General features: G+C 43.8%; 1 protein-coding gene across 2 annotated transcripts in view; it reads right to left on the bottom strand.

Moving 5' to 3' along the window:
- ARHGAP32 (Rho GTPase activating protein 32) overlaps nt 1-26206 on the bottom strand; it is a 167468-nt gene that overhangs the window by 15165 nt on the left and 126097 nt on the right. For both annotated transcript variants that reach the window (XM_015421623.1, XM_015421618.1), the window contains 5 exons: nt 25170-25319; nt 9250-9352; nt 7650-7794; nt 6617-6699; nt 1907-2014 (listed from right to left, as the gene is read on the bottom strand). In XM_015421623.1, the coding sequence (XP_015277109.1) occupies nt 1907-2014; nt 6617-6699; nt 7650-7794; nt 9250-9352; nt 25170-25319 (589 nt within the window). The remainder of the gene's footprint in view (nt 1-1906; nt 2015-6616; nt 6700-7649; nt 7795-9249; nt 9353-25169; nt 25320-26206) is intronic.

Below are 26206 nucleotides of genomic sequence, written 5' to 3'. Positions count from 1 at the left end.
CCTCCTTTTTCTCTCTCTCCCCTCCCAACATTCTCTCTCTCACCCACTCTGTTTCCCCCCTCTGTTTCTCTGCCCTTCTTCCTTCTCAACTATCCTTCCTCCCATTCACTCTCTTTCAATCTCTGTCTTTCTACCCACCTTCCTTCCTTCCTTCCTTCTTTCCTTCCTTCCTAGCTTTCTCCCTTCCTTTCTTTCCAAAATAATACCATTAACCCCACTCTGTCTCCCCCCCTTTTCTCTCTTTCCCCCCTCTCTAACTCTGTCTCTCTCTCTCTACCTCCTCTTCTCCATTCCTCCCTTCCACTCGCCCTTCCTTCCTATCTAGGGCCCGTCGTCTACCGCCACGACGGGCTTTCCTTACTAGTTATTCATACAATGTATCAAAAGGGAAAAGAAATCAAATGATATGACCAACAATGGCATAAGTAGACTTCGGCAATATGACCATAAATAGAATGAATGGAATGATGTCTTCTAGCAAAAGTCTTCTTCAGACCCAGAAAAAAATCTTCTCTTCCCCCCCCCCCATTTCCTTATTTTTACCAAACACATGAGTTGAAACACTGTGATGAGATCACCAGAAAATACATTTTTGAGTATTCAACTCTACACCACCTCTCAATCCATTCAAGTTCTGAGCTGGGTTTGGTAAAAATATAGAAATGCATTATTTATATTTATTTATATATTGGGTTTCTAAAATTTTGATACGCTGCATGAATAGTGAGATTCTGGCTGTATAGTGATTTTTTCCCCTTTCTGTTGGTTCATTTTTCATTCAAATAACATTTTTTTCATGTTGTGGCTGTTGATTGGTTTTATTTTGTATTCCTTTGTACTTGGGTACTTCTTTTCGTTATTTCCGAAAGGTAAACCCCCCCCCCCCTTTAAAGTAAAGCTAATGCTAGAGGTTCGATGAGAGGTGCTCGAGCCTTAACCTACATTCTGGTTTATGTGTGAAATGGGTCTCAGCGATATTGTTGTGGTATAGGGCTGTTGGAGGCCGACAAGGTCAGAATTCCAATCCCCTCCATCTAATGGCTCAACTCAAGGAACAGGTAAAAGCTAAAGATAACTTTAAACAAATATGTTGAGATTGTTCATAAGCTGAGGCTGTATTTGGGAAATCTTTTAAAATAGTTCACAGGACCCAGGGGGTTGCATGATTGTTCAGTCAATTAGCTGGATGGACGGCTGCCAAGTCACTTGGGTGGTGGTTTGGCTGGTTGGAATAGCAGCTGTTCTTCTAGCAAGGTGTCCTGCTGATGGGTGGCCATTATAGCTGAACTGCCTTCTGAGACAGCCCCTAAGAAGAAAGAAGGATGGTAGCTGCCACTGTCCTTTCATTTTTCACCTCTGGTCTCAAAGGCCATCCCGTTCATTCATTTTGCCTGCCCTTTGAAGCCTCAGGCACATCTTCTACAGAGCAAGAACAACTGAAGCAGGGGTTCATTATTCTTTGATCAGGCAAACTCCATCATAAGCTTGGTGATGCATCAGGGAATCCCAAGCACAGCTCTATCTACCCAGATTCTGCATCCATTCCCACTTATTGCTCACCTTCCAGGCTGGTCCTGGTGTGGGTCCTGTTCACAACATCTAAAGCACATATATGCATGCTTGCACTGAAACCAATGACCCACATACTACAAAAACACATACTCCACTGACAATTTGGCTCAGCAAACGCAATCTTGTTCCCTCTTGAAATTCCAGAAGAAGAACGTGTTCCATTGCCTTCAACAAGGGTTTTGAGACAGTAACACCCCTCCCCATATCAAACACTCATTTTTATATAAAAACTTTTTTCAGACGTATAACTTTTCCAGCATTTTGGAAATAAAATATAATCTAATGCAGGCTAAAAATGCTACATCTGCATCCTGATGCAAAAAGAAAAAGGTACCTCAGTAGGTTTGGTGCCCAGACAATTGCTAAGTTCTTGGTGTGCATATTTGTGATGGCGCAGTAATCAGCAAGATGAGCCAAGTGCCTCATTAGGAACTCCAGCGTCCTAGAAAATGAGATACAGAGTGCACTGTTAGTGGGGGAAAGCAAGCACTTCACAACGGGTAACATTTATTACTCTGCAATACACAAAACAGGAACAAATAAATTAATATAAATTAGTTTAGGAGCAGGAAGGAAGCACTTCAGGGATGTTTCCAAACCAATATCAGCTTTTTGAAAAATAATTTACATCTAAACTTTCTGATCAGACCACCAATGAAGGCAGCAACACATGGTCTTATTCAGGGCTATTTTGGGGCAGGAACGCACAGGAACGGAGTTCCGGCTGGCTCCTGAGCTGGCCATGCCCAGCAGGAACTCATTAGCATAATAGGCCACAGCTAACAGGAGAAACTCATTAGGATTGGCCTAACATGCAAAGAAGTTCCTGCTACAAAAAAAGCCCAGGGTTTTGACAGCAACGTAAACAGAATAAGAAGCAAAAGGTGGGTGTGGCTGGATGACCACACTTCTGGCAACATGGGGGTGTGGCCTAATATGCTAATGAGATGTGCTGTCAGGGGTGTGGCCTAATATGCTAATGAGTTTCTGCTGTTGGGTGTGGCCTGTTATGCTAATGAGTTCCTGCTGGGCTTTTTCTACAAAAAGAGCCCTGGCATTAAAGCACTAGAATCCAACAGCAAGCACGCACAATGCAAGGTTGACCAATACACTGTGATATAGCTCTAACAAACAGGCTATCACACATCTAGATTTCTGGCCACTACTTGACCATGTTACAAGGTACATGGGTTGCATTCAGACATCATAATAGACCATGGTTTGTTTAAATTATGGTTTCTGTGTAAACTCAAACTTGATGTAGCAGATCTAGGTTGATCTGCTTCTTGCCTTCTCACTGCCTTCCAGTAGGGAGAAAATGCTCTATACATGGCTGTCTATATGGCCAGGTGGCTACAAAGCATGGTTACGCTCAGTGAGATGGACGTCATGACAAATCACAATTAGTACAGAGTTCCACCAGCACTGTTTCATAAATCCTAGCCTGTGTCCCTCAAACAAAATGTGAACACGTGATCCCAACTTCTGCAACCTTTCACATGTCCACTTCACACAACCTGCATTAACTAGGTAATTAATGAGCTGAAGTACACTACATGGTAGCAGCCTGGAGAGCACATACTAGCCCAAGCTTGAAGAGCTTGGAAGTTAAGCAGGTTGGTCTATTATTATTATTATTATTATTATTATTATTATTATTATTATTATTATTATTATTATTATTATTATTATTATTATTATTATTATTATTATTATTATTATTATTATTATTATTATTATTATATTTATAGACTGCCCTCCCCTGAAGGGCTCAGGGTGATGTAAAAAGGTAAAGGTTCCCTTGCTCGAAAGCCAGTCGAGTCTGACTCTAGGGTTGCGGTGCTCATCTCCGTTTCAAAGCCGAAGAGCCAGCGCTGTCCGAAGGCGTTTCCGTGGTCATGTGGCCGGCATGACTAAACACCAAGGTGCATGCACACTTGGGTCTCAAACTGCTGAACTACCGACCTTCCACAGCCTGCAGTTCAGCGTCTTAACCACTTGAGCCACCGCAGCTCCACCAGGGCGATGTACATCATGATAAAAAACATATAGTTGTCAGAATACATGGCCAATACGTGGATGGGAGATTACTAAGGAAGACCAGGGTTGCTATGCGGAGGCAGGAAAGGTGCAAAACACCTCTGCTCATCTCTTGTCATGAAAACTCCATGGGGTCAGTGTAACTTGACACGCTTAATTGTTAAAATCCATGTCAGGTGCAGAATTAGAGGTTATAATAACAGAGTCTGGGATGTTTTTACAGTGCAGAGATCCGGACCTCTGAAAACAACATATTCAGCGATGGAGAGGGGGGATCAATCCCAGCAGCCACCAAGAAAACTAGTAAAGCATTTTTGTTCTACAACAGCCACAAGAGGGAGCCTGTGCAATATACATCTAAGTGTACACTGCAATATCTATTTGTTCACTACGCTAGCACTGACAAAATAATTCTATTTTCAAACTTTCCTGTGCCTGACAAAACCCAAGATCTATCTACTTAAGGTGTGCCATAAAAATGGAAACGCATCATCCTGGGTTTAACCAACTGAAGTAGCTGTGAAATCCAACATTATTTTTAAAAAACCAACAGTGGTCATAGGCAGGTTTTCATTAGAATCTACCAGATGATTCTTTCAAGTGACACAAGGGACCGGTCATCCTTTGAGAAGCCAAGTTACTAAAGATACCTTAGAATAAAACGGATGTAAAACCTCTATTTTGCTCCCTAATTCAGAATTACGTCCAGGGAGGACATGTTTTGGGCTGCAAATCCCTTCTAAAAGGACAGAGCATGGTACGTGGATCCCACTGCATCTTCAGTAGAATTCAGAGCATTAAATCAGAATCCCTCTTCTTATTCCAAGACCTTCATAGCCCAGGTTAGTCTGATCCCATCAGATCTCAGGAGCTAAGCAGGGTTGTCCTTGGTCAGTATTTGGATGGGAGGCTACCATGGAATACCAGGGTTGTGACACCGAGGCAGGTAATGGCAAACGACTTCTGAATGTCTGCTGCCTTGAAAACCCCACCAGGGATCACCATAAATCAGCCGTGACTTGATGACAAAATAAATAAATAAGTAACAGTCCAATAGGACTTCTGTGATGCTCACCAAGGAAACACAGAAGGTGGTGCTGAATGGAAATGGGAAATAATTAAAAAAGATTAAGAGATTATGAATTAACAAATTAAAGATTAAGTAGGAATGTGAAGGCCAGTAATCTGCTAAACAAATATTATATCAGGATATTTTGTGACTGCCATGCCACATTATTGATGTGCAATGGAGCCCATGAACAAGACGACGTTTTGATACCCATCACTACTGATGTGGGCACAACATGTGGTTTGTGTGTGTGGTGGTGGTGTGGGAGACTGCTCATTTTCTGCTATCTGCTTCTTTCCAGATTGGCGTAAGGCAAAGCAATAAGCCTGGCCTCATGAAATGAGCAAAAGCTACATTTAATAAGATACATTTCCAGGTGCCAAAAAAGTAACAAGAAAATCACCAAGACTCTAGGGAGACTCGAATCCACTGTTACCAATATTAGAATCCGCTGTTAGCAATATTAAAATGTCTCATTCATGGGGAAAGGGTAAGACAGCGTGCAGTACAGACACCTAAATCACACCAAATCCTTCTATGACGGCATGTGTTTTGAGATTCCCACCTATTGATTCAGGACACCCACACTTGTTAAAACCAGCCAGCCTTCTATGTCTTCTGACTCATTTTTACCAGCGCTCCCTCCTCTCTGCCCCTTAATGGAGTAGTGCTGAAGCTCTCTGCTCAGCCAGCCTTGCTTCTTCACTGCTAACAATTACGTGCATCTGCCGTCCCAGCTACAGAAAGGCCTATTCATACTTGCATTAACATTTTATACAGTTCACCTTAATTGACAGGATCAAATTTGCCGGATGTTGCCTAAAAGGTAAGACAAGGGCCGTACGTTTGCTGCAATTCCTTTCCATTTCACACCCTGGATTTTGCTATTTTACGCAGTGTTCTTCTCCCTGGTCCTCATTAATACACTTCCCAGGACTCATGAATTCCCTTTTTCTTAACACAATGAGACAGTTCTGCTACGATGGGCCCCATTCTTTATCCCCCTTCCCCAGCACTTTTACATAACTTCAGCTAAGATTATGCACAGGGTATGTTGTCTGTCTTGTTACCGATCTAATTAAAATAGAAGTCAACTTTATGCAGCTATAAATCCTTCAGCATGCACTCAACCGTTTAACTTAATACGTGCAGGAATAATGCTGCCTCAGTAAGCCATTTTAGGGGCTAAGAAATTGGAAAGCAAACAGAAATGTCAACCTTTCTATTAAGAACGGTTGTATAATTGTGTACCAGATGTGCAGAGCACTTCAGAGAGGAAGACATCAACTCAGATCCCCCTGCCCAACATGACGTGAATTGAGATTGGCACTAAGAGCCTTAGGCTGCGATCACACAGACTAAATAATCCACTTTCAATCCACTTTCCAACTGGATTTTGCCAGTTCACACAGTAAAATCCAGTTGGAAAGTGGATTGAAAGTGGATTATTTAGTTTGTGTGATCTCAGCGTTTGTTTAACTCTATGTCCCAGGACAGGGAGAGGTGTGCTGCCACATCTGCAAGGGAAAAGAACATTGTCTTACACCATTAAAGTAACCCAGGGCAATGAAATAAGACCTGGGACAAGAAGTTCACGTCAAGAAAACAAAAGTCAATGTGTTTTATAAATATTTATTGAGAAACAATATATACTCCATTTCTAGAGGGTAAGAGCTGGCACTCTGATGATTCAGTTGTTCACTTTCTTCTGTTCAACTCTAATTGCGAAATAATGGAGGCTGTTGCAAAATTTTTATATTATGCAATCAGAAGACAAGGCTTGAATAGCCAAGTGTAAGTGACTGATGCACCTTAGTATTTCCATGTATTTCCATGACGTTTTGTGCTTTCATGCCAATAAAGATTTCATGTGTGTGAGAAACAATATAAATAAAAATGCAATTCCAAAAAAGCTAGTACGTTCTGTATCCTAACCTGTAGTGGGGTGGTGGCAATTGTTGGATGACATCATGGATTTTAACTAACCGCCCTTCATCTGCAGCAGCAGACACAGCATCCTAGAAGAAAACAAGAACTTTGTTAAACAATTTGACTAACTTCATGTATTCACAAAACATCTTTAAGACTAAGCAACATCTTGATGACTAGCCAAGTTCATTCCAGCATAAGGCTGCCCAGGTGCAACTGAAGAAGTGAGGTCTGACTTCCAAAAGCTTGTGTTGGAATAAACTTGCTTACTCTTAAAGACATTGCTTGATTTCTGTTTTACTTCGCTGCAGGAGAAGAAACCTGCTACCCTTTTGAAATCATCAGGATGCATTTTCTGCAGGATGTCACATGTCTGGATGGCTCCCTCTTGTCCTGTTGACAGTCAGTATAGAGGTTATTGCTCAATTATGCTGAGCAAGAACAAACACTTCCCCGCATTTAATTTAGCAAGCACTGTGCTGCAAAGTACAGATGTACCCGGAGTCAAATGCAAGGACATTATTTATTATATTTATGACCCACATTTCCTCCAAGGAGCTTAGGGCAGCATATGTGGGGTTTTTCCCCTGACAACAAGGCTGCAGAGCATTGCTGACCTGTCCAAATGCATGGGTGGGGTGGATTTGATCCCAAGTCCCAGTCCACTTAGTAACACCATAATGGCATGCTTCTTTTGCAGAATTCTAACCTAAACAGAGGATATGCAAGTTGAAAGGATTCTCAGGTATCATATGAAACTCCAGATAGCCTTAAAGACTTCCTTCCCTCCTCTTGTTCCCAGGGCTACAGCAACTGCAGAGAGCCATCTCATGTGGTACACCAGGAGAACAACAAATGGATTCTCATAAGAACGTAGTGCAAAGATATACGTGGACAGCATGCCAAAACCTTCACACATGATTTTAATCATGAACACTTATTTAAAAACAACGACAGGAGAAACCATTCTGGAACCTGACTCATATTCACTCTGAAGTATCCTATACAGTAAAAAATACAAATCCCGTCTTGCACTTACTGAGAATTTCTCATACAGCTGATAGGTGAGCAGGGGATTTGGGAGTTCCCGAAAATACAGCTTGCACAGTGAACCCACGCAATGTATATCTTGAATGTATACATCTTTCGTCAAGTCAGGGATTTGCTCCGAGTCAAACTCATGCCTGGAGACAAGAAAGGAAAATGGAAGAGGTGCAAGGAGGGGGAAAACAGGATAATATACCATCAAAAGCAAACAAAAGCTTCGTTTACAGGAAGAAATAAAGGCCTCAAACCCCAAGCCGCAAGAATCTTCACTTTCAGAAGTTCACATTTTTCTAAGATGAAGTGGCTTCTTGGGAGGTGGTTTTAGTACTTTTAAAAACTGACTGGGTTGCTAAAAGGGGGGAGAGGGAACCCACAACCAGATTCCATCTAATGCAGAAGAGACTGTTCCAGAAATGATTTCAGGATATATATTCCATGCGTCCTCAGCCAAAGCACAAGCAATTCCAGTGATTGCAAGTGACAGATGCCTTCCTGGATGTAGTCCCCCCCCCCACCCCATGTGTCAAAATGAAAACTATGTATCAGACTGATGACCTAGAAATTACAATAATGAACACAACGAAGCATCTAAGGACAACTGCAGTCTCAAACACCCCAAGGATTGTGCACAGTCACTCAATAACTGGGCACGCTTCAGAAAAATTCATGTGCACTGTCCTCTGTCTTCCAGAGAGAAGGGGGGAGGGGCAGTCAATGTACCAAGATCCATAGAAAAGAAAGACTAGTCCTGGCAAGGCTTGTTTCTTACTACAAAACATGCTTGGAAATTGCTGTTTCAAATTAGCCATGCTGAGACCAATAGGAACGAATATGGTGAGTCAGACAACTGGGATCACAGACATAAGCCACAATCCAAATGGCAAATCACTTACTAGCCCATACATAAGAATGCTCTGTATTCTGAAATAGTGGATAATGGCTATAGAGCAATAAAAACTGCTTTCTATTCCTAACCAATGATATTTCTTGGATTGTAGGAAATATGGGAGGTTATTCAGGTTTATAGGCTATGCTGTTCTTCAAAAAATCAACTGCTTTAGGAATTAGTTGGAAATTCATCAATATGTGTACTCCTTAGAGGTGAAAGAAAGACGTTGCAACTACAGGAATGAAGCTGGAACGTTCAGCACCTAAGAAATATAACACAAAACACCCATTCCTGAAATATCCATCAAAGATCCTCTTGTCATTATATGGACACCTACAGCGGAAAAGGGGATTCTCTCCTGCTGCTTCTAGGCTCAGTAGGGAACCTCCTTCCAACCATGATCCTCGATAGTCAGAACTTAGCTGGTTTCCAGAAGGCACTGAAAGCTCATTAGTTCATGCAGGCCTTCATCAGTTAACTGTGGATGTGGGCTGAACAACAGATCTGAATATAGACTGAATTTGTTTGCAATGGGATTTCAACAAGATATGTGCTGTTCTGTTTTATTATGCACGATTGCTTATTGTGCTGCTGATAATTATATCGCATTTCTGAGAATGTTTTTTTTTTGGGGGGGGGGAGAAGTGGTCAGAAAATCCCCGAACAACTTAAATCAATCAATCAATAAATAAAACAAGCATACCGTAGCTTCTGGATATTGGAAGCGATCCCAGACAGACGGTATATTCCATCCACAATGCCATGTTTCTCGATGAATTCAGTGCAACTCTTGAGGACCTGGGGGACTTAAAGGGAAAGAAACAGTTGGCCATCAGATGGGAGTCTTGCAAGATCCTCTTGTGGTAGGCACACAGAGGCAATCTGAGAGATAAAGAGAGCTCTTTAGGTATAGCTGTAAATGAAGGTCCCTAGTAAAGAGGAAACCAGGATTGAAACTAAGCCATCGGTGGCCTCAGATAATTAAACATCAGGGCTGTGTCCCATGTGGAACTGCCTGCTTTTAGCAACCAGCCTTGGGCTGAAGCAAATATTATCTACCGTAAGACACAACTAAGTGTGACATTAACTTCACTGCATGGACAAACCATCAACTTTTATTTCCATCAGTGGTCAGCTGCTGCAACGGCTAAATCTGCTGCAGCATTATCTGGTCTACCCCCATTCCTCTTATGTCTAGTGAAACAACAAAGGAAGTAAAACCTTGTGACCAAGTTCACAGTTGACCAGCAACTTTTCCTACTTCATCACCCCTGCACTTCCCCTTTCTTTGTCCATTTCTTTTGTGCAGGAGTAACCTAACCCCAAACTTGCATGCGATTACATGCACAAACTTTCAAATAACTGAGGAACTGCTCCATCTGCCATTGTCTGAATTCCCAGTACTTGAGAGTCAGTGACAGCAGAGCTGGCTGGCTAAATTAAGCTAATACAGTCTTGGGCCACTGCCACATAGCCACCCTGTGTTAACTGGGAATACAAGAACCGGTGGGGCACATGCAGCAGTTGTGGTGTTTCCCATCTTGTCTCCCTATAACTCTTCCATCCTACCTATCATTCCAGTGCTGGTGGTGCAGAAGCTCACTCTAGCAAGCTAGGGTGCAGGACATTAGTGGAGGTGACATGTGGGCGGGCCTGGTGACTGATACCATCATTACTAGCCAGAAACAGCAATCACGGACTGGCTTCAGGAGGCAATGAGTTCATTTCAATCTCACTTGCTGTGTGCACACAACTGTCTTGTGCCCTCTTTGTCCTGAGTGTTAATCTCTCTATCTGCTATTTGGAGGTTAATAGAACTTGAGCACTCTCTTGCGGATTCACTAGCCTGCTTGTGGATGTCGGCTCTTATTATCTATGAAAAAGAAAATCTTTTTGATATCTTTGAGTTCTCTATCATGATGACTCACTGACTAACCTTGGCCACTGTTCCCCACGTGTAAAACAGGCATTTCTTTTTCTGAGTGCTTATTACTTAACAACATGCTATAGACAAGTGCATCACACATGGGAGTTGATGTGTATGGTGAAGCTGGACTCATTTACTTATCTGCCCTACATGTGCTTTTACTTCTTGTGTTGTCTGAACTGTACTAGGCTGATCTGTGGCAGTACCATATTATGCATGGGACATATTATTTGTCGGCAAGGGACTTGTAAGCACATGCAATAGATGCAGACTTTAACAGCAAAGTTATTTTTGTGAGCTCCACCTCTGAGATTCCTTGACTGGCATTGATCCTTGAACTACTGTTTTCTGATAGTAGGAGGAGGAGGAGGAGGAGGAGGACTGGCATTGATCCTTGAACTACTGTTTTCTGATAGTAGTAGGAGGAGGAGGGGGAGGGGGAGGGGGAGGAGATTGGATTTATACCCCACCCTTCACTCAGAGCGGCTTACAAAACTCCTTTCCCTTCCCCTCCCCACAACAGACACCCTTGTGAGGTAGATGGGGCTGAGAGAGCTCTTTCAAGAACTGCCCTTTCAAGGACAGCTCTTATCAGAACTATGACTTGCCTAAGGTCATCCAGCAGCTGCAAGTTGCATTGGTTACCCTTGTACTCTTCCACCCTAAATTCAGCAAAATAAGAAAGTCCACATGTACAGCTCTAGGAGACAAGGGTGTTTGCAGCTGTATCTGCAAAGTGGGGATGAACTGAAAAACTAGTTGAGTGTGTTCACTTTAACATCCATGCCAAGTTTCCCCCCAAGCTTCTTTCCCCCAAGCAAGCTAGTCAACATTGCTTTCCTGCCCTTCAACACTGGTCATGATGCAGAAGCACATCTGCTTCTCCAGTCGCAGTAAAAACATTAGGATCATTGCTTCTAAGCATGTATTGCTTCCAGTCAAGCACTGCTCCAACTCTTCCCTATTATGTGTTTCTACTCTTGTTTTATATGTCAGCTCTTATACAATTTGCTATTAGAGGGGAGATGGTGCACAGGTCTTGGAGGCAACCAGGTGGATGGAGATAGATGATATTCATCTGCAGCATCTGGTATTACTTGAAAATGGAACTGCCATATATAATATAACGTATATCACAGCACACACCATTGATCGACATACTCTCCATGGACATGGCTAATCCTTTCAAAAACATCTAAACTAGTGGCCATCTCTGCAACCTGTAGCAATAAAATCACAAGTGAATTATGCACGAAGAAAGGCTTCTGTTTGCCAGCTATGATCAATTTAATTGGATGGTGCCTAGTCTTGATATTTTTTGAGACAGACAATTTCTCTGATTATAGATAGAACACACAGGGAACAGGGTACACATTATGCATTCCTTAGCAATGAAACCTTACAAACAGAAGTCAAAATTATGACTGCAGATTTCATCATGTTTTAATTCTACACCACAACTCTGCTCTTCACCCTGCTCCCAAAGCATATGTCCTTTACAATTTCTCCATCCTGTCTCAGACATTAAGATCCTCCAAGTTGAATAACTGACTGCAGTAAGACATGGCATATAACAGAAAGAAGAGGAGGAGGAGATTGGATTTATACCACGCCCTTCACTCGGAGTCTCAGAGCGGCTTACAAACTCCTTTCCCTTCCCCTCCCCATAACAGACACCCTGTGAGGTAGGTGGGGCTGAGAGAGCTCTGAGAGAAACTGCTCTTTCAAGGACAGCTCTGACAGAACTATGGCTTGCCCAAGGTCATCCAGCAGGTGCAAGTGGAGGCGTGGGGAATCAAACCTGGTTCTCCCAGATTAGAGTCGACGCACTTAACCACTACACCAAAGAAAAGGATCACAAAAGTTTCTGCCATGCGTACATCTGAGCTTGCGTGTGGTAGATGTGCTGCTGGGAGTATTTTAAAATGAAGGAGTGGTACGAAGTTGTGTGGCTGATTTTAATGGGTATAACAAATGCACAAAAGCACACACATTTACTTTCCACCACTCTCCTTTAGAGGGAAGCCGGTACCTTGCGCGCGCACACAAAAAAATATTAAGTCACATCACATAAATCCCCAATGGTCCCTGACACTGCCAGGAACACCTGCCTAGGCTGCCTAATTGAGGCACCGTGGCACAGAGAACAAGCTCAGCATGTTTCCATGGCTTTTGCCCCCCCGGGGCTTTCTAGCCTTATAAACAAACAGCACAGGCAAATGCTCTATGTCATAATTAAATTTCAGGGGCACCCTACTGTGACATTTAGCATCACGCCAAAGCAGAAAACAGAATGGGGATGGGGATGCAGCGATTCCAATATGTTCGACTCACTGGCTCATTCACCATGTCAAAAGAATGGGGGGGATCAACAATGAACAGACAATGCACACAACAGCCTCTTTTGCCCTCTGGATATCACTGGGCTACCGTTAATTCTCTAGCCTGTCACACCGGATAAGAACCTTATCATCACTCAACTGTGCCAGAACGTGGCTGACTCTAACATTCCTCCAAGCGACATGGATACGGTTAAAACATCATTTAGACTAAGTAGATTGTAGTGAGCGTCCTGCCTGGGTGGCAACAGGCAATGTGGTTAACAGCACGATAATCCCCCCCCCCCCCCCAGTATATATGGATTCCTTGCATACAAATAGATTGGTTATTTGTCAACCTCACTCTATTTTTTCCTGTTCACCAGTTATTAGTTCTCTCAGTCGCTATGGCGGATTGCCTCTGGCATCATTTGAGTTTTAGGTTTGATGGCTTCTTGCATGATATATCTGGCAAACACTATTGCAACTATATGCATACATGCTGTATAAACTGGACAGAATGGTTGGTCTTTCTTAGGGCCCCTGACTCAGCAACAGCCAGAGGTGTGCTCTGTTAGTCCATTACTCCCCTTCTGCCCCACCTTCTGGCAGTGGCTACCAATGCTCCCTCTAAGCTGTGGAGTCTTGTGAGCAAAAATTCTACTTTGTGAGCTACTGGTACTAAAGTTGTGAGCGAGTGATTTGGCTACTGCATAAATTAGTTTGCTCTGGAGCCATCCTTCCTGAGCTAGAAGAAAAATGTGCGAGCTGGAGGCTAAAAAACTGTGAGTTCGCTCACACTAACTCAGCTTAGAGGGAACACTGGTGGCTACTTACTGGTGGAACGTGTGACCCTGTACAGGGAGCATGAGCTGTTGGATCCAAGTGGCAGGTGTGTGAGCAAGCAGGAAAGTTAGGGTGTAAGTTCAGTTTGCTCGTGTTTGGGGATTTCTTTTGCTTTTCCTTGCTAGGACCCACTTTTTAACCAATTAGGAGAAGAAGAAGGGAAGAAGAGAGAAGAGACTGGATTTATACCCTGCCCTTCACTTGGAGTCTTAGAGCAGCTTACAACCTCCTTTCCCTTCCCCTCCCCACAACAGACACCTTGTGAGGTAGGTGGGGCTGAGAGAGCTCTTTCAAGAACTGCTCTTTCAATAACAGCTCTGACAGAACTATTGCCCAAGGTCATCCAGCAGCTGCAGCCTGCAAGTGGAGGAATGGGGACTCAAACACGGTTCTCCCAGATTAGAGTCCGCACACTTAACCACTGTACCAAACTCATGCTTAGAGCACCATTTTAAGTACAGACAAGGCTTCCATCTGATCACATGGCCAACCCAACAAAATTGACCACCAATAGTCATACTTTCAAGTCAAGAGATTTGAGACCTTTCCAGAAGTTGTTTGGAATCCTATTGAGCTATTTTATATTATATGTTGACTGCACACAGAAAGCATGGTAGTCTTGCAGACTGGGATGGCAACAGTGTTGCATCCAAGATTTACATGACAAAGCAACAGATATTTATCTTTGTTCTAATTTGCACTCCATGCTCCTTCCAGAGTTTGTAGGTAAACCTGACCAATGCAGAACTGGACTAGCATGTACTAAATTACTTGCCTCACGATTTTGCCTAATCTCACCATCGATCATAGTTTTGCTTAAAAACACACTCCCCAGGTAACAGAATTTCCTAACTAGATTAGATAACCTACTGTCAAATATAATGGATCTGTGATCATGGTTTGGTGCCCAGGTGGCAGCTGTTGAACCACCATTATTGTGTTCAAACTGAATACAAAACTGAAGAGTTTTGGTTAAATACATAGAAATGCATGAATTTGCTACCACCAATGTTCAAATCGAGTCAGAAGCTTAGACAACTTTTTCCAGTTCCCCAGTTCCTAGGCAACATGCCATCCACGTTTCCCAGATGCTTCGCCTTGTCTGCAAAAATCTTGATAAATTTAAACGCAATGAGAATTTGGGATCCTGAGCACCATAAACATCTCCTGTTGACAGAAAAAAACAAACTTCCTATCCCCCTTATGCCTGCTCTAAATACTAGACAAAAAAAGCATAGACTTAAAAATAAAGACGAATCAAGGAGGTTCCATAAAGCTCTCTCTCCATTCCCTCAGCCACAAGAGGAATTTTATGCCACAGTGGCAATCCATCCCAGGAGATCTGAAACATTTACAGCACAATCCTTGGGAGGGAGAGCGCAATCATCACAGGGAGCCGACCAGGGCTATTTTTGGGCAGGAACGCACAGGAACGGAGTTCCGTCTGGCTTCAGAGCTGGCCATGCCCACTACAGCCAAAACCTCTGCATGCGTGGCTACAGAGGGAAGGCCTGGAGAGTGACCCCCCCGACGACTCCGAGGTGGGCAGGCCAGGGGGGCCCTGGAAGGATCGGGGAGGCATTTAAATGCCTCTCCATGCCTTCCCCAGCCTGTCCAAGGGCCAGCTTGCCTGGGCAAGCCAAGGGAAACCACAGGGGTGTGGCCTAGCATGCTAATGAGATGCAATGTCAGGTGTGTGGCCTAGTATGCTACTGAGTTTCTGCTCTTGGGTGTGGCCTATTATGCTAATGAGTTCCTGCTGGGCTTTTTCTACAAAAGAAGCCCTGGAGCCGACTGATCCCCATGCCAGTGTGACTGGGATTTATGCCAGTTCTTTACAGCAGTGCAGGGCGGTTTATCCCGGCGCAGGGCATGAGTGCTGTTGCACCACGCAGGGCTAGGGTGGGGCTGAGCCTTCAGGTCTGGGCAACATTCGATACTGCCCTTGGGACCCTTGCCGACCATGCTTTCCTCCGGGTGGGCAGAGACTGAGTGGGAGTGGCTGGAGAACTGTTGTGAATGGTGGGAAGACTTCGCCAGGGGCCAGCAATGGATGGAGGGGCTGGCAGCGTCCATGACAGCAGCTGCTGGACACCTGGAGGGGCTTCTCACCATCATGAAGGATGTGGGCAAGGGTCAGGGGCACATCAAGAGGTTGCTAGGAGACCTCTTGGAGTCTGTCCATGCCCCTCCTGTCCCCACCCCACCCCACCAGCCCCCCTCCTGCTTGTCCTTCAGTCGGGGTGGGGGGTGTACACAAACTGCTGGAAGGTGCAGCTGCCACTTAGTGGAGACTACCTGCATGTCCATGGTTGCAGCTTGTGCGCACAGAGGGGAACTGGGGTAGACATGGGGTGCTTATGGGACAGCCCCTTCCCACTGACAGGTGGCCTGGGTTTCTGATGGAAGGAGGTCCCTTTAAGGAGGGGTGTGCTTCAGGGGAGGAGCAGTGTTTCTCTGGGTTGCCCTTCTTTGCCCTCTGCCAGTGACATCCATTTGTCTCAGCCCTCTTCACTCGTTACTCTCATTGGTCCGGCCTGACCTGTTTTTCAGGCCGCCCCTGCATAGCCAAAACATTGGGACACACCGCTCCAACGGAAATGCCATGGATGCCAACACAGCAGTGCCTGCCAACACTGACTGGGCACCTTTGTTTCCTTTTCAGTCACCATGTAACTTTCCCCTTTGGGAGACAACTAGCAGTGCCACAGTTGCACCACGGCACAAGCGCAGCACAGGATTGCTCTGCTCATGCCTTTCCAGAACACGAACCTGCATTTGGTCCTGAACCTTGGACATAGTTCATGGCAGCCTGTCTGTGATCCACAGCCCAGCTCTGGCCAAAGGAAGGACCTACAGGGAAACCAGCAAGCAAGGCCCTTAGTGGTAAGCCAAAGTAGTACATGAAATTGAGCAAACTCTGGAGGACGGCGGAAGACAGGAGGGCCTGGCATGATGTGGTCCATGGGGTCGCGAAGAGTTGGATTCGACTGTGCAACTGAACAACAACAACAACAACAACAAGTGGTACTGCCTGACCCCTGATTAAAAACCTTCCAGGTCAAATTTATTTATGGGCTTGAACCATGGGATTCTGATGCTGTGCTACCTGTGACAGGTCACCTTCAATTTTACCCAAATGCTCCACTACCTTCCTTAATGCTGTCCCTGAGGGAAGCATAAAAAGACAAAGAAGGTCTCAGCTGAGCATCCAACAAGGTTGGTCCAGTCTCTGTTCTGGCTTTGATCTACAGAATGAAGATCATATTAATTAGATTTACCAACAGTCACTTCTGCTTTCTAGAACTCAACCATAGTTAAGGGAGGAAATCAAATTATTGTAGCTGCTGCCTAAAAATATTTCATGTTGTAGTTCAGCACAGGAAGCACATTATATGGAGGAAGTTGTCTAGTGGTGTTAATTAAGCTGCAGTTTAGTTTTGCCATCATGGGAAAGCTGTAGAGTTGGCAAATGGTTGACTTCATATCAGAGAAACAGTCACTGAATGTCACTGAATATTTCCGCTCGATGAAATCAGATTACTCTCCCTTTCACCCACCCCGGTGTGTTTTCTCCCATTACCAGTCCAGGGGGTTCTTGGTCCATTACTGGAATCAGAATTATTTCTTAAGGCTGGGTCACCAAGAACCTCCCACCTATATCTCTTGCAAGAGAAGCATTTTCACAATGTGTAATCGGCCATTTGGCCAGTTAATGTACCATGTCATTTGGAATGGCTGCCACTCAGCTGAATTCCACACATCAATATAACGTTAAAAGTCCTTCTGCTACTGAAACAATGGTTACAAAACAAACTATGGTGCATACGCTTACTCAAACGGTGGCATAACTATGCATGTTGATGTCATTTATCATTCAAATAATTTACTGTTGATATCAATAAACTGTAAGTGCAATGTGACTTAATGTTCAGCTTTGTTTGGACTGTGCACTATCACATGAATTAGATTAATATTATTAGTGTCACAGGGTAGCCTTGTTGGTCTGCAATGGAACAGCCAGATTCGAGTCCAGCAGCACCTTAGAGACCAACAAGAGTTTCAGGGTGAAGGTTTTTGAGAGTCAAAGCTCCCTTTGTCAAATGAATATTACTCACTTTTCCTTTTTTTGCCCTTTTGATGTTTCAGACACCATATTGCAGGGGTCTGCAAACTCTCAGAGCTGTTGGCACTCTTGGAATTTATAAAATGTGGAGTGAGCAGCATCACAAAACGTCTGCCATGCAGACTCGGGACAATCACAAAGGGTTTCCAAACCAAGCAAGTGCCCTGCTACAATGTGGACCAGCCTGCTTTAGCTGAGGATCACTCAGATGATGCTGATAACATCCCCGTCAGCACCTCTGAGGCAGGTCCTAGTGCCCCAGTTGTTGAGGACAGCATGTACTCCAGCCCCATGAGCACTGGGAACATGGAAGAGGCAACCCCGAGAGGCGGAGCCTCAACAACCCATGATCAGGGGGAGACTTCACAGGCTGCCTTGCCTCCCCTTTCCCCAGAGCCAGGGGAACGCAGGAGGAGGTAGGCGCACTTGGAGTTCCTCGAGAGGAGGTGGAGTGTGCGCCTCGCTGCCTGGCGACTGCTAAATCAAGAGGAACACCTGGGGTTAATAAGCCAAATGGATGGCTCTCTCACAAGCAATGAGACCCAGCTGTGAGCTACCAACAAAGGACAGGGCTTCAGATGGGGTAGGCATGGGAGCAACTCATCAGCTTTCTGGAGACATGCAGCCACACCACCAAGACCTGTTCCTGTCTGCAACTCCTGAGCCTTTGGCTTTGACCCCGGATCTGCTTGACTATACCTCTTGGACCTGCTTAGACTCTGCTTCTTGGATCCTTAGCTGGCTTCCCTTGTGTAGGACTCTTGGACTGAACTTTTGGCTTTGTGCTTCTGGTTAGTGATTCTGTCTCGTCCTCTTGGTCTCGGCTGAGTCTGCTCTGAGCTAGGATACAGCTGTTTCGGAATACCTGTCTTGTGCAGTTATAAAAGTGATGACTTCTTGGTTCTTCTGAAACACCACCTGTTCCAGTGAGGTGGAGAACTCTCGGACTAGCTATCTGCTGGGGTGTATGTGTGTGTAGGAACCTAGCAGTGGGCACCACATTGGGGATTGCCGCCATATTGCTTTTTTTTAAAAAAAAGTTTACACTGACCAGCATCCCAAATACAGTCTTTGCACCCATTTTCAAAATGAATTGCAGTTGAATTGCTTAGCTAGGTTTATTTTAGACATTTATATCTAAATAAAGTTCTTGAGTGAACAAATCCCCTGTGCTTTAGGGAATTTAAAGATCTTAATTCCATTTTATGGTATTACTTCTGACCATGGTGGTTCACAGAAAACCCCCAAAACAAAAGCGACACTTTTTCTTTTATTAGGGCCAATCACAATATAAAACAAACATGCAAACCTTCAAGCTCTGTAGAACTCTTCAGCAGGCTGGATGTTTAAAGGGGGGGGGTCACTTTGTTCTGCAGCTTGTTCAGGATTTTATTTTAAAAAACATATTTAATTAAATTAGGTGGTGCTTGGTTTAGCCGATTTAAAGTCATCAAAATGTTTAGGGGAAAAAGAACAATGGAAATTTCTATTTGGAAAATACTGGGAATGTCTCTTCAGCATCAAATGGAACAGAAAAGATCCTTAAATTGGAAGTTATGCTTCTAGGAGTTTCTTACCTGCCAGTCATTAGGTAATACTAACCAGTTTGGCTTCTTCTGACTTAGCACATCATCTAAATTCAGTTTTGTTAAAGTTGCAACTAAATATTTTAACTGCTTGGTTTTATATTCTCAGAGACTGCCATTTGTTCCCTTGTCTTCCTAAGAGGGTTTGGTGCAACTTTAAACCAGTTACACCCAGTACCATCTAATTTATTAAGTCAGTAACACATCCAAATCAAGCTATGGACCTTCCCATCTTGACCTAGAAACAAATCTCTCTTGCTCTCTCATCTGCCTTTCAATGTATTATTCAAAAAAAAAACCCCAAAACCCACACATTCTTTTGTGATTTGCTGGACGATCCTAAAGATATTACACAACTTTTGGTGTTGGATCATACAGGAAGCTAACAGCTAGAACTACTCTGAAACACTGGGCTAATTCCATACTACAATCAAATGACAATTTTGTACACAAAGAAAGTGGCAACAGTTCTTCTGTAAGATATGTCTAAAACATACACACACAGTGAGAAACATGATCATTAATCAGGTCCCTGACTTAAACAGCTGATTGAAATCTTCAAACAGCTTATTCTGGCTTAAAGATACTAAAAAGCCAACAGCTTAAGGACTGTGTCTTCAGTTCTATGAGGACATCACTACCATTTACTTCAAAGGGGTGATAAATTACCGTATTTTTCGCTCCATAAGACGCACCTGACCATAAGACGCACCTAGTTTTTAGAGGAGGAAAACAGGACGGAGACGATCTCTGCCAAAGCCCGGCTCAGCCCCACGTGCAACTCCACCGGGCCAGCCAGCTCGTCCCTGGCCGGCCCACACACGACGACGCTGCTCCAGCAGGGCTGGGTCTGCCAGCGTTGCCCCGGACCCCGGCTCCTCGGCAGGACTCCCCACACGCAGGAGGAAGAGCGAGGCGGCAGTAAGGCAAGGCCCTGGCGCCCGTGGCGAAAGCGGAGGCCGGGCTGGGTGTGCGGCGGGAGCGCCCCCACGCTCCTTTGTTCGGCTTGCCCCCGCACTCCTTTATTCGGCTCGCCCCTTCCCAGACTTGGCGTCTCTTTGTTGCGGTATTCGCTCCATAAGATGCACACACTTCCCCCCCACTTTTTTTTGGGGGGAAGTGCATCTTATGGAGCGAAAAATATGGTATGTGCTAAAGTCAAGAGCCTTTAGGTCTGGTTGTGCCCTATTGGTTGGACCCATCCAGATTTTCTGGCTGTGAAAAAGGAGAAAAACTCTTTGAACACTCAAAAAGGCTATACTAGTCTCATGGTATATACATGTGCAAAAACCATAGGGGAATGTAGCTGCAGAATGCAAGGGAACTGGATTAAATGGAGTGAAACTCCTAGTTAGATTCAACCCTATGTTACTGTTCAAGCCCCCAATCAAAGGGAAAACAAGGACTGTTTCTGTACTCTACTCTCTTTAGGGCACTGGTTTCCCCCTGCCCTCGACTCTGGCCTTGATTTTAGAATTCAAGTACACAACAGCATACTAAACAAGCAAAGGGGCAATTCAGTATAATAAGAGCTGACAAGATAATAAAATAACAATAAGTTTGCCTGCTGTTACACCTTGCAAGAGGAAAGTCTGAAATGAGCTTGTAAAATTGTCGAAATCGACTCAGTGAATTACTATCCACATCATATGAGTCACAGAGGGGCTACTGAAATGTTACGAGATGAAATTAGTATAGGGAAAAATCCATTCAAAGACTAGAATACTTTGTAAATGCAGTGCATGAACCTTTTGAAGTCTTATCTATAGTGTTGCTGAAATATATTTAAAGCTGCTTATCACAATGACACATTTAATATACTGTGAATCAAAGTGTTTTTTAGGCATTCTATGCTCTATTCATTCATAGTAATGGAGCTTTAGAAGATTGTCTGAACAGTAGTAGTATTCTGGGCCATAACATCTTTTTGCAGTTATACAGGCAGTGAAATCAGGACCTTAAGAAGTAAGGAATTAGCAGAAAATAATTCTCCCATCAAACATCTATTTCAGTTTGTCCTCCTCATTCATTTAAAAAAACCCAACCCAATAGTTTCTATTACTTGCAGAATTAGAAAGAACAGGCTGCATGTATTTATTTTATTCATGATGGCATTTGATCAGTTCTTCTGCCTGCCAGCAGTTTTAAATTACTAATTTTAACGGGTGGTTTTATTGATTTTATTATTATTTACACTGGAAGCCGCCTTAAGTTCCTCTAAGTTAGAAAGGCAGAAAACAAATGTTTTAAAGATATAAAAATAAAGCATTCTTTCTAGTTTCCAATAGCTGACAAACATGCAAAGGGCTGTTGCAAAGTGTGACAGGAAACCAAAGAATGCTGCTGGAACACTTCGTATTTGTGGGTAAATGCTGAGGGATTACTCTGAAGGTTCTTTTAGGAGCAGAGCTAGTTCTAGTAGCCTGAGCTTCCCTTAGTTCCAGCTTGAAAGAACAGACTGGGGGGCACACAGATGCCTTTCCAGTCAGGGATTACAATATGCTGACAAAGCTGCTATAACTATAAAGCAGCCAGGCATAACAGGTGCCAGCAAAGTGGAACAACTTGGGAACTTCTCCTGGATGATGAAGAAACAGCTGCTTCTTAAATGAACTTGGTTTTCTTCCAAACATTTATTTGGCACAGGGGGGAAAACACTGTGGCGTTCAGAGTCACTGATTTTACATGCTTATAATGTGTTTTAAAATTTTATTGTATTTATGTAAATGTTGTAACCCGCCCTGAGCCCGTTTACGGGATGGGCGGGATATAAATGAGAAAAATAAATTTAAAAAAATAAAGAATGCACTAAACTAGGAACTAGGTTTCAATTAAAGATAGGTCAACATAACACAGTTAAGAAGGCTGATAATAAACAACTTACTCACTGAGTCAGGATGGAAACAAAAATTAGAACCTAGTACCAGGAAATGTGCTTTCCAGTTCTTCCTGCATAATTCTCATCTGATGCTGAAAACTTCCATATGTGTGCCACAGGCACATGCAATAGGCACTTGACTTTTTTAGATTTCCCCAGGCTAGAACCATAACTTGCCATTATGGAATGTAAAAATTTGGCTGCACCACACACAGTGATACACACACACACCTTCCAGTATAACTCCAGCCCTCACCTAGATGTGCCTGCCGGAATTATCCTGAGCCATTTGTTCTTAGCCGGTGGCATGCTGCATGGTTATATGGTTTATCTGTGTGAGAAGAGGAGATGGCCTGCCCTTGCACAGGGGTTGCCTTAAGTGGCACGTCAAACTATAACTCTTTCATGTGATTCTGTGTCCTGTTGGGTTTTCTGGCCAAGTGGTTGCAGCTTTGCCTATTTGTGGCAGCAAACTACCATTCACACAAGATATTGCAGGGCAGTATGGATGGAGCCACCCCAACCCAGCCTGGTATAGCTTAGCTCCTGGCTCTTCTCTTCCCATTTTCCTTTCAGCCTTCTAATACCAAACTTCAGTGAAAAATCACTGCCAGAGGTAGAACACATGCAAAAGTTTGCCTAAAGGTGGACAGTGTTCTAATGGGCGTGGCCCAAAGCTTTAACTCCTGTATCCAGGGCTATTTTTGGGAAGGAACGCACAGGAACGGAGTTCCAGCTGGCTTCTGAGTTGGCCACGCCTACAGCCTCTCCCCCTCCGGTTCCCCAGGTGCCTCACAAGCTGCGAAGTGCCTGGGGAAGCCAAGCCGATCCAGGGAGGGAAGGCAGTTTAAACTGCCTTCCTTCCCTCAGATTCCCCAGGCACCCCGTAAGCCGTGGGGCACCTGGGGAAGCTGATCCTGGGAGGGAGCTGTGCTGTCCGGGGTATGGCCTAATATGCTAATGAGTTTCTGCTGTTGCGTGTGGCCTATTATGCTAATGAGTTCCTGCTGGGCTTTTTCTACAAAAAAAGCCCTGCCTGTATCCCAAGCCCAATTGTTCATCGTCACTTGTGTAGACTTAGTAATGTTATATATTCACCTCTGATTTCATCTTCTTGTCTCCAAAAATGAAGCTTCAAAGCATAAAAACACGAGCTAAAAATACACTAGGAAGTTTCCAGATCAGCACAATTGTGATGTTGCCTGTCATTTACCTCTCTCACCATTGTAGTGCACACTTTAGAATACTGGCTGTCCATGGATACTTCCTCCTGAAATATGGACTCAGGGTGTGTTATGGCACTGTACCCATGTGCACCCCAACAAACACAGCACACTCCAATTAAAATGCTGAAACAATCTGTCAGGCTGAGAAAAAGCAAAGTGCCAAATTCCTGCAATTTTACAGAGAATGCCCTGCCATTTAAGGTTCAGCAAGCATTTAAAGCACTTGCTGGAGCACAAGGAGAGTCAGAGCACAGACAAGATGAATGCTTAAAAAGGTAAAGGTTCCCTTGCTCGAAAGCCAGTCGAATCCGACTCTAGGGTTGCGGTGCTCATCTCCGTTTCAAAGCCGAAGAGCCAGCGCTGTCCAAAGACATTTCCATGGTTATGTGGCTGGCATGACTAAGCACCAAGGCACACGGAACACTGTTACCTTCCCACCGAAGTGGTACCTATTTATCTACTTGCAATTTCTTGCTTTCGAACTGCTAGGCTGGCAGGAGCTGGAACTAGAGATGGGAGCTCACTCCGTCATGCAGCACACTTGGGTCTCGAACTGCTGAACTACCAACCTTCCACAGCCTGCAGTTCAGCGTCTTCACCACTTGAGCCACCGCAGCTCCTATTGTTTAGCACACCTTAAAGCTCCTTGGGGAATAAGATCACTAAGGAGCAATGAAGCATGCTAATTGCATAAGTACTGGCACAATAATGATTAATACTCAGGAGCATGACGAAGAGCATGTTTCAAGGAGTGACGTACACCCTAAGTAGGTGATTAGATGAAACCAAATGCCTCTACAAGGAAGAAACAATGAACAACAAATGCAATACCAGGAGCAATAAAACACGGTACTGATTCACCTGAATTTCCTCCCCCAGGACGTCAGCATGAGTGGACTTTTTCCAATAGATTTGCACACGTTCAAGAGATCATGTGACTGAATGGAGTGCATACATGTCATATGCCCAGATTCAGGTTATCAGAGGCTTGCCCAGCCTCAGGTTGAGCTGAATACGATTATTTCACAGTACACGGATCCCTCAACACAGTTCTGAATTCATGAAAAAGCCATGAACTAGATGCCTATTCTCCTTCAGCAAGTGACCGTCACTTGACAATGAACTGCTGAGTGGCATGGATTCTTCCACAGTGCAACAGTTTGAATAAGATATCCTTTTGGTCCTCTCTTAAGTCTTTTACTCTAGGCCTCCATAACTAGACTCCTTATTAATACAAATGTCAACATACGACAACAGTGAATTTAAGAGATTTTTGCTGGCTTTCAAATCTGAAGGCAAAAGTTGAAGGCTATGACGAGGATGCCATCCAGTTGCCCAGAAGTTTACGATGTTTTGTCACAGTGGAGACATGAAAAACAGAAAAAAAGTAAACATATCCGATGCTTATCCTTGGCTACCTCCTAGATGGCCAAAGATTGCAGGCAAACTGGTTGGCCTGATTCCTTTTCTAAATCACTGCCAAATGGAGTTGTAAGCAATACAAGATTTAAAAATAACCAGAAGCATAATTGGTTTATATGAATTACTTCTGACAGGTGCATTCTTAGGTTCAGAACATTAGTGATCTATCATCTGTTGCTACAGGGCACATTTATTCTGATGATTTTGGGAAAGCAGTGCTAGTTTCGTCCAATTATCTTTTAGAACTTGATCTTGCAAAGCTCTTGCAGAAACCAAAGCAATCTTCTCTCTTACCATCGTGGCCAGAATTCAGGAGATGTTCTCCAAGGTCGCAGCCAAACACCCTCTCCTTTAGGATCCCACGTTGCTTTAATTTCTGTTTCGTTGGCCGAGACTTCATGAATGTGCGCAGGAAAGTTATGAGCTTGCCGTGTTTTTTGGACACTGTCAGATTGAAACAAATTGATTACTCGGGGAGCAGATTACCAAAACAGAAACATACACAATACCTTATTTACCTGAAAGGAAGACTAGATCCCCCACCCCACCCCCAAGTGCTGTCAAAAAAAAAAGAGGGGAACTTCCTTAAATTAGCATAGAAGTTACAGTTACATCCAGCTGTAATTAGAAAACCCACAACTTTTGAGTATAACCTTTTTGCAGGGAGATCACTTTACAATCAGGGTTGCCTTCCTCTTGGGTAAATACAGTATATTCCACTGAACACCACCAATTCTAGTCACTATCAGTCACTGTTATTGACATGCATGTGTCTTCTTTGCCCCCCAACTTATCCTCCTCCCCCTTTATCCCCTCCCCATTCCTTGTGCCATCAAAAATAAGTCATTAAGGGGAAACAAAATCTGTAAGGAAAGGTTTTAAATACAGCATTTTTTCATGTAAGACTCTGGATAATAACTTCAAGGTCCTTGTGCTTGTCCAACAGCGGCAGAACAACAGCCATCCAAAAGTTTGTTGTTTCCTTCCCATACCAAGTACATATTTCACAGTCTTACTTGTATCTCCCGGATCTCCCCTCTACAAAATATATGGGGAATGCAACCTATGTCTTCCCTCTCATAGCGTCCTTTCACCCTTGCAGACGGCCGAGTGTAAAACTTTTTCAGTTAATGGGTTGATAGGACTGTGATAGTAGGAATGAAAAGGGAAGAGAAGAGGTATTTCCTAGAGGAAAGAGATTTGAGTCTCCATCCCTTGCTTAGCCATAGTTTGGTTTACTGGACAGTCTAGTTACCGACAACTGCTTAGCCTATTCCTGTTCTTTTAAGAGCAATAAAATGCCATATCTCCTTAGGGAATATTGCAAGATT

This window comes from Gekko japonicus, unplaced genomic scaffold, assembly GCF_001447785.1.
Source record: "Gekko japonicus isolate JY-2015 unplaced genomic scaffold, Gekko_japonicus_V1.1 scaffold715, whole genome shotgun sequence".
NCBI classification, from domain to species: domain Eukaryota; kingdom Metazoa; phylum Chordata; class Lepidosauria; order Squamata; family Gekkonidae; genus Gekko; species Gekko japonicus.
Note: the sequence above shows the minus strand (reverse complement) of the source record. Positions and strands in the feature narration are given on the sequence as shown.